The sequence below is a fragment of the Lynx canadensis genome, chromosome F1 (genome assembly GCF_007474595.2).
Source record: "Lynx canadensis isolate LIC74 chromosome F1, mLynCan4.pri.v2, whole genome shotgun sequence".
NCBI classification, from domain to species: Eukaryota; Metazoa; Chordata; class Mammalia; order Carnivora; family Felidae; genus Lynx; species Lynx canadensis.
In genome coordinates, this window is record NC_044319.2 from 21,335,521 (window position 1) to 21,348,248 (window position 12,728).

Below are 12,728 nucleotides of genomic sequence, written 5' to 3' on the forward strand. Positions count from 1 at the left end.
TAACCATAACAAACTATTTACACTCACAAGCAAAGGGAAAAGTTGGAGGAAAATGTGCTTCTTTTTCTTTCTGTCATATTGTAAATTTTTTTAACTTTGTTTTCAATATTTTTTCAGCCGGAAAAGCCATGTAAAATAAGGACTCACATATACAATCTTATATAGTGATGTCAATTGGTGCAGCCTTTTGGGAAAGCAAACCAAAAATATTTATTAAAAGTCCTAAACTAATACATATTTAAGAAGCCAACCTAAGCAATTAATAAAAAGTATGGTTAAAGATTCATGTTCAAGGATGATCACAGAGAAAGTGACAAAAGAGCAATAATCTGAAAGTTGAAAATAGAGCATTGTTAAAAATTTTTGCATATTTACATACGTATAGAGATACCATGCTGTGTTTATAATTTTTTAAATTTTTTAAATTTTTATTTATTTTTGAGAGAGAGGGGGAGAGAGAGAGAGAGAGAGAGAGAGACAGAGTGCAAGCAGGGGAGGAACAGAGAGAGAGGGAGACACAGAATCCGAAGCAGGCTCCAGGCTCTGAGCCATCAGCACAGAGCCCAATGTGGGGCTTGAACTCATGAGCCATGAGATCATGACCTGAGCTGATGTAGGACGCTTAACTGACTGAGCCACCCAGGTGCCCGGTATGCTGTGTTTATTATGTTAAAACAAAATTTAATGGGGGAGTCCCTGGGTGGCTCAGTCAGTTAAGTGTCCAATTCCTGATTTTGGCTCAGGTCATGATCTCATGGTCATGAGACTGAGCCCCATGTTGGGATCTGTGCTAAGTGTAGAGCTTGCTTGGGATTCTGTCTCTCCTTCTCTCTCTGCCTCTCTCTCTCTCTCTCTCAAAATAAATAAATAAACATTAAAAATTATTTAATGGCATGGGAAAATGCTCACTTTATAATTTTAGGTAGAAAGAAGCAAAATGCAAGACTATATTATCCTGGTGTTCACACACAGACACACACACACACACACACACACACACACACACGTGAAGAAAATTGCAAAATATCAGCAGCTGTTGTCTGTGTACAAGAAGCACTTAATATATATTCCAAATATCCAAATTTTTAAATAATAAGTATACATTCTTCTTAATTAGAAACAATGAGTCAAGTACATTTAAAAACTACAACAAAGTACAAGTTCTTTTTAGAGGTACAAAGTGATAACCAAAGAAGGTGCAAACCTTCTTCCCCGTATTAACTCATGAGGTGGCAGGGCTGTGATTCATATATAAAATTATGGCTTTGACATTTTCCAGCCCCCCTGGTGAAATGAATAATGCAGTTTCTTCCATGTCCAGAACTAGTTTCCAAGCTATCCTCTTACAGTCATCCATTGAAATTCACTCCCCCATAGCTGCTCGTAGGTCATCAGATCTTCCTCTTGGCTTTCTCAGTCACCTGCCCTGTACAGTACTTCATTATCCTAGGCTTGGATTACATTAAATCCCTCTTAATTTTAATCTTTTGCTCTTCTTTCTTCAATTCGTCCTACTTTCCACTGTCAGATTAATCATACTAAAATTCCAATTTCATGAGGCTGTTTGCTGGCTGCAAAGCCTTCACTGCTTCTCTATTTCCTATCATCCAATTTTAGAGTCTCCCCTAAAGCCTTCCTAATGGGAGCTTAATATCTATCACTTCGAATCAGATCACTCCACTTCCTCAGATGTGCTCATTGCCATCTCTGTGCCATTTTCATCCTGGTCTATTTATTTCCCTGCTCATCTACCCCAGGACATACCAATCTATTCTTACACGGATCTCCCATAACACCCATGCTCATATAAATCAAAATAACTCTTTAACAGTAAGTTTCTTAATTTCCTTCCAAATGACCCTCGCATATAAAGCCTTTCCCCCAAGAAAGCTAAAATGTTATGGAAATCAAGAACCATGGTTTATCATTTTTTTTTTTTTTTTATTTTTGGGACAGAGAGAGACAGAGCATGAACAGGGGAGGGGTAGAGAGAGAGGGAGACACAGAATCGGAAACAGGCTCCAGGCTCTGAGCAGTCAGCACAGAGCCTGACGCGGGGCTCGAACTCCCGGACCGCGAGATCGTGACCTGGCTGAAGTCGGACGCTTAACCGACTGCACCACCCAGGCGCCCCCCATGGTTTATCATTAATTGCTGCACACAGCACACAGCACAGAAAAATGTACATCTACAATGTATACGGAGGAGGCAGCTAGTGAAGGAGAAAGAGCGTTAGATTGTCATTCTGGAGCCTTGGAAGCTGGTCCAGCTTAACGGCTCCTTCTTCTTTATTTTTAAAGGTATTTTTAAAAAAGTTTTATTTATTTATTTTGAGAGAGACAGAGAGCATGAGTGGGCGAGGGGCAAGGAGAGAGGGGGAGAGACAGAATCCCAAACAGGCTCCGCACTGTTAGTTCAGAGCCCAGTGTGAGGCTTGATCTCACAAACCATGAGATCATGACCTGAGTGGAAATCAAGAGTTGGATGCTTAACTGATGGAGCCACCCAGGAGCCCCCATCTTGACCACTTAACTAGCACTTTCCTAGCTATGTCCTGAGCTATGTTCTGTTTACTCATTGTCCATTTTATTTTATTTATTTTGAGAGAGAAAGAGAGATATAGAGAGGCCACAAGCGAAGGAGGGGCAGAGAAAGAGAGGGAGAGAGAGAATCCCAAGCAGGCTCCGTGCTGTCAGTGCAGAGCTCCACGCGGGCTCAATCTTATGAACTGTGAGATCATGAGCTGAGCCGAAATCAAGAATTGGATGATTAACCACCAGGCACCTTCAGCTTGACCACTTCTTAACTAGCACTTTCCTACCCAGGTCCTGGACTATGTTCTGTTTACCCATTATCTTATTTAATGTGAGGATATGATGAAATTGCTTATCTCACCAATACTTGTTTCCTTGTCAGAATACCACTAACTGCCTCTAAAAAAATTAAATGTGAAAGCATTTTTAAAATATGAGGCTTTATATATATTAAGGAGCTATTATGACAGCCACTATTAGTCGTGAGAGCAGTCTAGTCATAGTATAACAGAAAGGAAAGCAAATACCAGAGGACTCAGGTTATCATTGACTCTTCCTGGTTGGGAGATCATGGACTATTTCACTTACTTTCTATGAATTTCCATTTCTTAATCTATGAAATGGGGATAATAACTCCATATCTGTTATAACATTTCCTTCATTCACCAACGAAAAAATGACCTACTTACACTTTGGCTGGCACTTATAATACAATTAGAACCAAATGATTAAAACAAAACATACATTCAAAATAGTGTTCTAGTTCCCAAGGAGTTCACAGACAGTGGAAGAGATATATATGTAAACAAATACAGACAATACACCATGAAAATTGCCATATTAGAAGAATATACTAAGTCCTTTGTACTGAAACTAGGTCTGTGGAGGTCAAGAAAGATAACATTGGAGATGCATCTAAAGAAATTTTGAGGTGTTCCAAATTATGAGGGAATAATATTCATGATCTCGCTTGGGTAATATCACAGTGTTGCTGAGCAATCTATGTTGCCTGTTCTGAACTTTTTCTCATTTCTTCAGAGGCAGACTTTTATTCTCCACATGACCCTGGTTCCACCACCTCTACCCTTTCACTCTCAAAAGATAACATTGACTTCTAATTCCTACAAGAGTGAGAAGTCATCAGATAAGTACTCTCCTATCTTCCCCTCTCCATGCCTAACAGTGAAAAATCCTACCCTCTTGCCCCAATATGGACACTTCTATACTACTTTCCAACTGTATTTTTTTAAATCTGCTTTGTACTCCTCACCCCTGTAAGTTTCCAGGACTGTGACTCTGACTCTATCATATATGTCATCTCTCCACTCTCCAATAACATCTTCATTAATGACTCCCAGGCATCAGCATTTAAATACACTCAAATCTCTTCTATTAACAACCCACCTGTTCACATACACACATAGTTTTCCTGTTCCCCAATTCCTTAATTTTCATTATTTTTCCCTGATAGTTGTTGTTAAATTTTCAAGATACTATTTTATGTCCTCTTCTTGAGAGTATATATTCCCCTGGCATGGTTTTAATTATCTTTTACTTGCTAACATCCAACTTTCAGCTTCATTTCCTTGAACGTCAGATACATTGCATCATTCTTGCTCTGTTGAAGACTGTGAACTTTAATGTGGGTCATGGGAAATCATTTACAAATTTCTTTAAAAAATTTTTAAATTTTACAAATTTCTTAAAGAATGGAAGTGATTAAATCACATCTGTGTTTTTAAAATATTACTCATCATAATGTAGAAAATAGGCTAAAGGGATAAGAAATTGGAGTGAAGAGGACTAAAATATCTACAAGGCATGCAAATGAACATGCTAGATAATGGAATGTTGTATAAATTCTCCTTACCTTGAATGGAGGACTAGAGTCACTTGGTCGTGCAGAAAAGTCAAAGGAGATAATGAGATCAACTCCTCTCTGAGGTCTCAGGATCAAGGGGTATGGCAGGTTAAATGTGAGGCCACTGTCCACTACATGAATCTTTTTACTTTTGACATCCAGAGGCTCATATATTTGCTCAAATTCATCAGGATCTTTAAAAAGGGAAGAAAGAAAAGAATAAATTAAATGGCCATTTCACATTATTTAGAACATAAAAAAATGCATTTTAAAAATAGTATTTATTTTGAGAGAGGGGAAAAAGAGAGAGTGCATGGGGGCGGGGTAGAGAGAGAGGGAGTGAGAGGATCCCAAGCAGACCCTGATCTGTCAATGCAGAGCCCAATCTGGGGCTCAAGCTCACGAACCATGAGATCATGACCTGAGCCGAAACCAAGAGTTGATGCTCAACCGACTGAGCCCCCCCAGGTGCCCCCAAAATATTTTTAAGGTAAGTTTGTGAATAAAGTTTTATATGGTTAGGTCCTCAGGCTTTGGAGACAAACAGAGCTGGGCAGGAGTCCAGCTTTAGCAGCTGCCAATGAATTATTGTCTTTAACTCCTAGTTTCCGTATCTGTACCATCAGGTAAAAGAATCAAATAAAGGTGCTGTGAAGATGAAGTGAGACAATGCATGGAAAGTACTTAGCTCAGGCCCTGGCATTAATTCTAAGCTTTACCTCACATTACCTAGGTCTTTACTGGCTTAAAAACATTTCCTCATACATTATCTGGTTTTTAAGTCATAACAGACATGTGAGGTAGATGACATCTATAAATGAAGGATGAAATACATCCATCTCTACAGTACAGAACCGGGGGGGGGGTGGTAGAGTGCACCACCCTGATGGGCGTCCAAGGAAATAATCCAGCCAATACATTCAGCAAACCTGTACTGTCTGCTAATATTTGGGCTGTATTTCAGGTGCTGAACAAGATGCAAACTCTGTTCTAACAGAGCACGTGACTGATAAATGGTTCGGGTAGTGATAAATGCAATGTAGAAAATGATAGAGGGTAATATAATAGGGAGTAACTTCAGGTGGATAAATGAGAGAGACCTCTTTGAGAAGAAGACCAGAACTGACCAGCTGACGATTTGGAGGGATATTTTTTTTCTAGGGAGAGGAAAGAGCCAGAGCAATGTCCCTAAGGCAGAATCTGACTTGGTATGTTTGCAGAACAGCAAGAAGCCTGGTGTGGCTACAGTATCAGAGGGGAGTGAAATGAGGTGACAGAGGATCTGAAAGGTAGCAGGGTCTAGAAATCATTTGTTTTATGAATAAAATGGTAACATGCTACTCTTCACATTTATGTGTGGTGCTCCACATTCACTTCCCAGGAAAAAGGAATGTGATCAGAACCGAAGTGATCTGAGCTGAATGAAATAACCTGTAATTGTTTTGTTCTGTTCCCTTGTCTTCACATGTGGACTGTTAAGAAGAACAGAGTGATTATGCTCAAGAAAGAACAGAGTGATTATGATCTCTGAGGAAGCACTGAAATTCCACTTGGCAAGCCTTTTCACAGAGGCAACAATCAAAACTAGAGGGCCAGACCAACCCGTGTTTATAGAATCACCTGAAAATGTAGTTAATACCTATTATTCAGGAAAATGTTCAGCACATGATGGGAACCCATTGAATGTTAGTTTCCTCCATATATTTCTAAGTAAGAATGATACTGACTATACAGTGAATTTTATTGTTATGTTTTGTAAGAGCAAGAGATCCAAAAGTTAGGCAAATCTTTAACTTCTTACTGTCCCATTAAACCCACAATCCTCATCATCATTAAAAGCTGAAAAGCACCGATGAGACAATTAGCCTTGATGTTTATTCCGTGTGAATCGAAAACAGTTCTAAATTAGACTTTGGTTTAGTTACTTAAGAAAATATTATTATCCTTCTAAGTTTCTACAGTTAACACAGAGTCATGTGTTTTCTTCTCTCATATTTATTAAAATTTCTCATCCCTAAAATACTGAATAACAAGTGAGTGCTACAAACATATATTAGTGTGTTTATGAACAAAGCAGAACAGAGTTTACAGCAAGGTGATTTGTACCGCCCAGAACTGTTGAATGAGAAAGGGTGTGAATGAATGACCTTAAACAAACAAACAAACAAAAAACCAAATATGCTTAAAAAAAAAAACAGGCTATGGGGGGAGTGGTTTAGACAAGAATAAGGTCATATAACTAAATGAAAATGTGGGCCAAGTTAAAAAAAAGAAAAAGTCTTGCTATGTCTAAGGTGAATAAATAGGTCAGCAAGGAAAGACAAAAGAAATTATTCTTTAAATAATTATCTTTAGGTTAATTCTCTTTTCTTATCAAGTATGTATGGATTGTAGTGACAAGGTATTTTTCTACCAGCCAAGATTCTAAATTTCTATCCATCACAGAAACTGGAACCTAAGAATTATAACACTGAAAAATACATATATTATCAAATGTGATTTTAATATTTATTCCTCTGAAATTCTTGTTTAAAAATTACATATGTGAATGTTTTATGTGAATGTTTGTGAGTCTTGTCTTATATTAGTTTTTAAATATTTTAATAAGAGCTGAAATTCATTATTTGGGTACTTTTATTTCTCCTAAAAACAGCTTCATTTATTTTGAGGGTCTATAATGTATTAGAAATTTCATATATGATATTTATCATCCCCATAATACTCTTACCAAAAAAGGTGTTATGAGTGTCATTTTAAAGATAAGGAAACTAAAACCCAAGGGGTCCAGTTTCATACAGTGACAGTCTGGATTCTAAGACAGGCCCACAGGGTCTAAGTCTTCTGCATAGGGTCGTGTTGTTACTTCAGTAAGTGGCAAGGCCATAAAATTGAAAGGGTTTAAAATGGATGACTTAAGGGGTGCCTGGGTGGCTCAGTGGGTTGAGCATCTGCCTCTTGATTTTGGTTCAGGTCATGATCCCAGGGTCATGGGATGGAGCCCCACGTTGGGCTCTGCACTGAGTGTGGAGCTTGCTTGAGATTCCCCCCACCCCCCACCTCTCTCTCTCTCTCACTCTCTCTCTCTCCCTCTCCCCTGCTCGCACTTTCTCTCTCTAAAATAAAAAACATATACAATTAAAAAAAGTAAATACAATGGGTAACTTAAAAAGCAATAATTACAATATAGAGAGGCTACCTACACATGCATCTGTCAATCATTAAAACCACATTAATATATGTATTTCATCACAGGTAAACACAAAAGTTTTAAAAACATATTAGTGGCAGTATTTTTTTTTACACTGCAGTGATTTTCCCCTAATATGATAAAGTAAAATGATATCACAAATATCTTTCTTTGGCTTCATAAATAGTGCTTTTTAAAATCTTAGCTAAAAGATTACAAAAACAGACCATTTCTCTCATATTCCGTTTGGTTTGCTCCCTCTCATCATAAAACTGGTAGTGTCCCTCTTCCTCTTTTATATCCAAGATAACACCTGAGAGACAAATCATTATGTGCACCAATTCCCAGCTGTGGCACATAACTAAACACCGTATTTCCGCCCTTCCAAATAAACTGACAGGAAGTAGTGTTTCCTACTTGTGTTGCAAACAACATAGTTTTGCAAGATATTAACAGATGTTCTTTACACAAAATAAGAGTTCCATGATCAAATGGGTTTGAGAAATATGATTTCAACAGCTTAAAGTAATAGCCAGTTATTGTGTTTGCCTTGGGCTAACTGCTCTTTTTAATGAAGATGCTATTTAATCCTCACAGTAAGTCTCTAAGATAGATATCACTATTACTTCTATTTTATAAGTAAGCTATGATTTCTATTTTACAAGGAATAAACTGTGAGGATTGCTGCAACCTCACTGCCCTACGGTTCCATCAGGATCAGGGCTGTCGGTTTTCAGTTTGGTCCCACTTTTCTACCATTGTTAACTGAGACTTATGCTAAGTAAGGGCTCAAGACTGTCCAGCTAATAAATGGCGCACCCAGGATTCAAATGTAAGCCAGTGTGCTTTTCAAGTCCTATACTTGAGGCACATTAAGTAAGCCAGTCTGCTTAAATTCATTAGAGTATCCCACTGCATTGTGAAAAGGGGATTGGAGCTGTTAGTTTTCCAAATTTATTTGAACTTGAACCCGATTTATTGTATGACATCCACTAGAATGTCATAGAGAGTTTGATGAATACCACTACGGAGGAATATCCTCCCATAGTTTAAAGCCCACATGGTTTCTAAACCTGTAAGTGAGTTAATCAGGTTGTTTGATAGGTATGGAAACATGCTGGGTTCTATAATTACGTACCACCTCCTTAAAGCAGTTCAGCTGTATCTGCAGATACTGTATCTGCAGGTATCTGCAACGGTCATTTTATAAACACATCACACAGATTCAATTTCTGATGTACCAAAATGTTTGGCTGTTTGTGTATTGAACTCTGGCCTAAATTAACTCATGCCTCGATTTTTTATTCCAGATGGTATGTGTCACAGTGAATAACATAAACACAAAAGTAAACAGGAAAGAAGTTATGTAATTAATGGGCAGCTTCTCCAAAATTAGGTTCTAAAGGTATACAATGATTCTGAAGTAAACAAATGAGAGGAATCCACCTTCTCTTATTTTCAAAAGATTGTCTGCAAGGTGAGGTAATAGGCACAAAAACTGCACTATTTTTTTTTCTCATTTTAGGCTAAGAGATTGTTTTAATTTTAAGATACTCAAATTTTAATCTGTAAAAACAAAATCATCATAGGTAAACCAAAATGTAAGGTTTTCCTAAAATCTGTGTGTGTGTGTGTGTTTTTGTTTTTGTTTTTGTTTTTGTTTTTGTTTTTGTTTTTGTTTTTTGCATAGGGGCAGGGTACAAAAATAAAAGAAATAAACTTAGTGAATGTTTTAATTAAGATATGGTATTTTAAAGTGTATAATAAATAGAACTTTTAATGAAGACTTTATGAGCCAAGATGATTATAGTTGATGATTATAGTTTATGATACATCTTTTAACTTTAAGCTCCACATACATAGTTAGTCTAAAGCTTGGAAATAATCAGGAGATAAACAGGGTCTACCTTAGTAAGGAGCTGTCTGAAAAAGCACTAATCGATTTAGCAAATCCAGTCTAAACTGCAGTCATTTTTTAGCAACGTTAATCTGTGAATTATAGATTTGAACGAGCTCATCACTGACCCGACTGGCTTCTTGACTAAAATCAATAGGCCGTATACATTTTCTCAACTGGATAAATATAAAGTGAGTGAAATAGAGTTTTTATGAGATACAGCACAAAGAAATAAATTTAAAGTTCCTTCCAAAGATCATTAATTTAAAACAATTTTCGGTTAAAACATTCCAAAACAGGCCAACAAAAGAATGGTTAGTCAATGTAATACCATATTTTGAGACGATTTATTTTTCTGCTTCCTCATTTTACTTTATGAGAACCAATCATGAGACTTCCTCCAAAGAGCACCCAATAAAGAAAGGAGTCAGATAAGGTGATGTACAACTCTGTTCTCCAAGCACTATGGAGAGAAGTGAGGACTGTGTCCCACAGTCCCACCAGAATCAGGGTTGCTGGGTTTTAGTTTTACTCTACTTTTCTATTATTCTTAACTAGAGTATACAAATCCCTCCTATGAATCAAAACTTTAAGGAAAGGTCAAAAAATGATTTTAATTTTTATGAGGGTGAGAATTACATTTGTCTTGCTGAGCACTGGGTCTCTAGAACTAAACACATTGCAAGTACTCTGCAAATACTGTGTAAATGCATGAACAAAGGAAAGAAAGAAGATGAAAATGAAGAACAATTTGAAAGAAGGTGAAAATAACAAAAGCCGTGCATTTCCTAAGGTTACCAAATTTATCTACTAAAAATACAAGATGCTGTTAAATTTGAATTTCAAACAAACAACAAATAATTTTTTAGGACAAGTATGTCCCAAATGTTGCAGGGGCCATATTTACATAGGTGTGTGTGTGTGTGTGTGTGTGTGTGTGTGTGTGTGTGTATTATATATATAATATATACAATATATATATTATATGTATAATATATAATTTGAATTTCAAATTTAACTAGGCCTGCTGTATTTGATCTAGCAACCCTAATGCCTCTGAATCTACATAAAATATTGCAAAACTACCAGGAAGTTGTTAAAATGCAGTGTGAAGAATTCATGCTGTGCAAACCACAGAGCTATGCTGGGTAAATGAATCAAAGTAATAACATAAAACAGATGTAATATAGTACACAGAAAGGAAACTTCCATTTTACATCAGCAAAACAATGACTAACAGAGACATGGAGTGTAGCAGAAAGGAAGAGCTTTTGAGCAATGCTGAGGTCTGTGACCCCATTCTAGCTCAGCTAATAAATTTTGTAAAATGAGAACGATTTTCTTTGATCTCCCTTTTCTATAGTGGAATATAACTAAAGATTCTTCCTAATTCTAAATGATCTTTGAGAATGGGGATTATAACGGCAGTAAGTATAATCATGTGCCACAAGACAAGTAATGTCACTGATAAATGGTCGTGTTTTTTTTTTTTAATTTTGGATGAATTTTCAAATGGGATATTGATTTTATCACAAATAGACTTTTATCATTGCTAATATATGAAAGGGTTTGGATTACAGGTATATAATCATACCATACCTCACATCCTAGACTTGGATGCCAGAAACATAATGCAAAGTATAGTGAGTTTCTACTCCTCTTGTTTAAACAACAAGGGCAACTTCTGCGTTTGCAATTTCCCTTAAGCTCAAGCAACAAATGGAAATAGCACTATGAGAAACACCACCAAACCTAAAGTCATGCCCTAATTTTCACAAATATTTTATAGGCATGATGCTTAACCAAAGAGTAGAAGAAAGGTTTTTGGAAAAATTCCACTTAAGTTTCTAAAGCTTCCTCTTGATGCCCTTAGGCAGAAATGACTGGGAAATGACATTTGGGCAGTTAACAGAAAAAATGATGGTGTGATGTAGTAGAAAGATTTAAGATGACAGAATCATTATAAGAAAGATTATTATGAATTGATTAGTCACCAAGGCAAATTTAACTTTTAATTTGAAACATGAGATGAACTGAAGAATAAAGGGAATTATTCTTTGGAATTTGGCCCACTGAGTGGGTTCTGACCAGCTGGCCTTAAGAAAGCTACCTAACCTTTCTGAGAACTGGAGGGACACACTCAGTAGCCTGATGGTCACTGAGACTGGTGAACTCAACTCTATTTCACGCACTTGGGTTGCATGTATTACTGTGTGGCAGCAGATGGCCAACTAAGGACCCCATTTACCAGAATCCCTTCCAGCACTGGTTCTGCTGAGACCTGTCCTTTGCCAAGGAGAAAAACCCACATGAGATTCAAAGGAGGAAATGAGACAGAGGCTACATTTCTGCCATTTCTACTGCCAAGCACAGTTGTGTGGGCGTTTGTTGGGGGTGATTCTAAAGTGTTTTTGGAATCATTTCTAGAAGCTCAGTCTGGAGCTTGCTCTTCCAAGCCTTGGAGCAATTTTGTAAACACCTACTTCCCTACTTTAAACCCCTCTCAATTAAACAAGGGAGAGGGTTTCCTGTTTTCTGAGTGAACCTTGTCCACTACAGAGAGGATCTAAGATCCCTCCTCAATGTTTCAATGAAAATTTTCTATGCTGAAATAACTATGCCCTTTCCTGTCTAATGGATGTTCTTCTTCTAAAAAACAGTAATCTGAAGCCCTTCACACATTACATGGATGTAGCTGTAATTGAGTATATGTGAATAAATATTGAATATGATCAAAAAGCTTCTTCTCCCTAGAAAGGAATACAGATCTCCTGAATTAGGAAAAACAAACACATGGATTTTGTGTTGTGTGCTTACCTGCAACAGCTGTATCCAATTCATCTTCATCCAACGATTCCTGTGTGGTAAAGTCTTTCAGAGGAGATATTGGATAGGATGTATTGAGATTCAAGCCCAACATGAAGTTGTGTACCTTCCCAGCACGTCCTTCTCTGGTATTGAATAAAGTTGAATCACTCACCAAAGCCATTAACATACGATGGACCCAACTTGCTTGGTTATCACTTTGATATTCCCTTTTAGCATCTTCATTTTCAGTGCCTAAGGAAAAAGAAAAAAAAAACATTGTGTAGATTCCCAAATCCATTGAAAAAATCTTTGGGCAACTGAACGTTAAAATTAACAGCAAAGCTAGGGGCACTTGGGTGGCGCAGTCGATTAAGCATCTGACTCTTGATCTCAGCTGAGGTCATGATCTCACAGTGTGTGAGTTCGAGCCCCACATTGGGG

The 12,728-nt window shown here is 37.3% G+C and overlaps 1 protein-coding gene across 2 annotated transcripts in view; it reads right to left on the minus strand.

Moving 5' to 3' along the window:
* The window catches only part of PLA2G4A (phospholipase A2 group IVA), a 159,418-nt gene that overhangs the window by 18,389 nt on the left and 128,301 nt on the right, over nucleotides 1–12,728 (minus strand). For both annotated transcript variants that reach the window (XM_030301815.2, XM_030301816.1), the window contains 2 exons: nucleotides 12,297–12,539; nucleotides 4,405–4,589 (listed from right to left, as the gene is read on the minus strand). In XM_030301815.2, coding sequence (XP_030157675.1) covers nucleotides 4,405–4,589; nucleotides 12,297–12,539 — 428 coding nt within the window. The remainder of the gene's footprint in view (nucleotides 1–4,404; nucleotides 4,590–12,296; nucleotides 12,540–12,728) is intronic.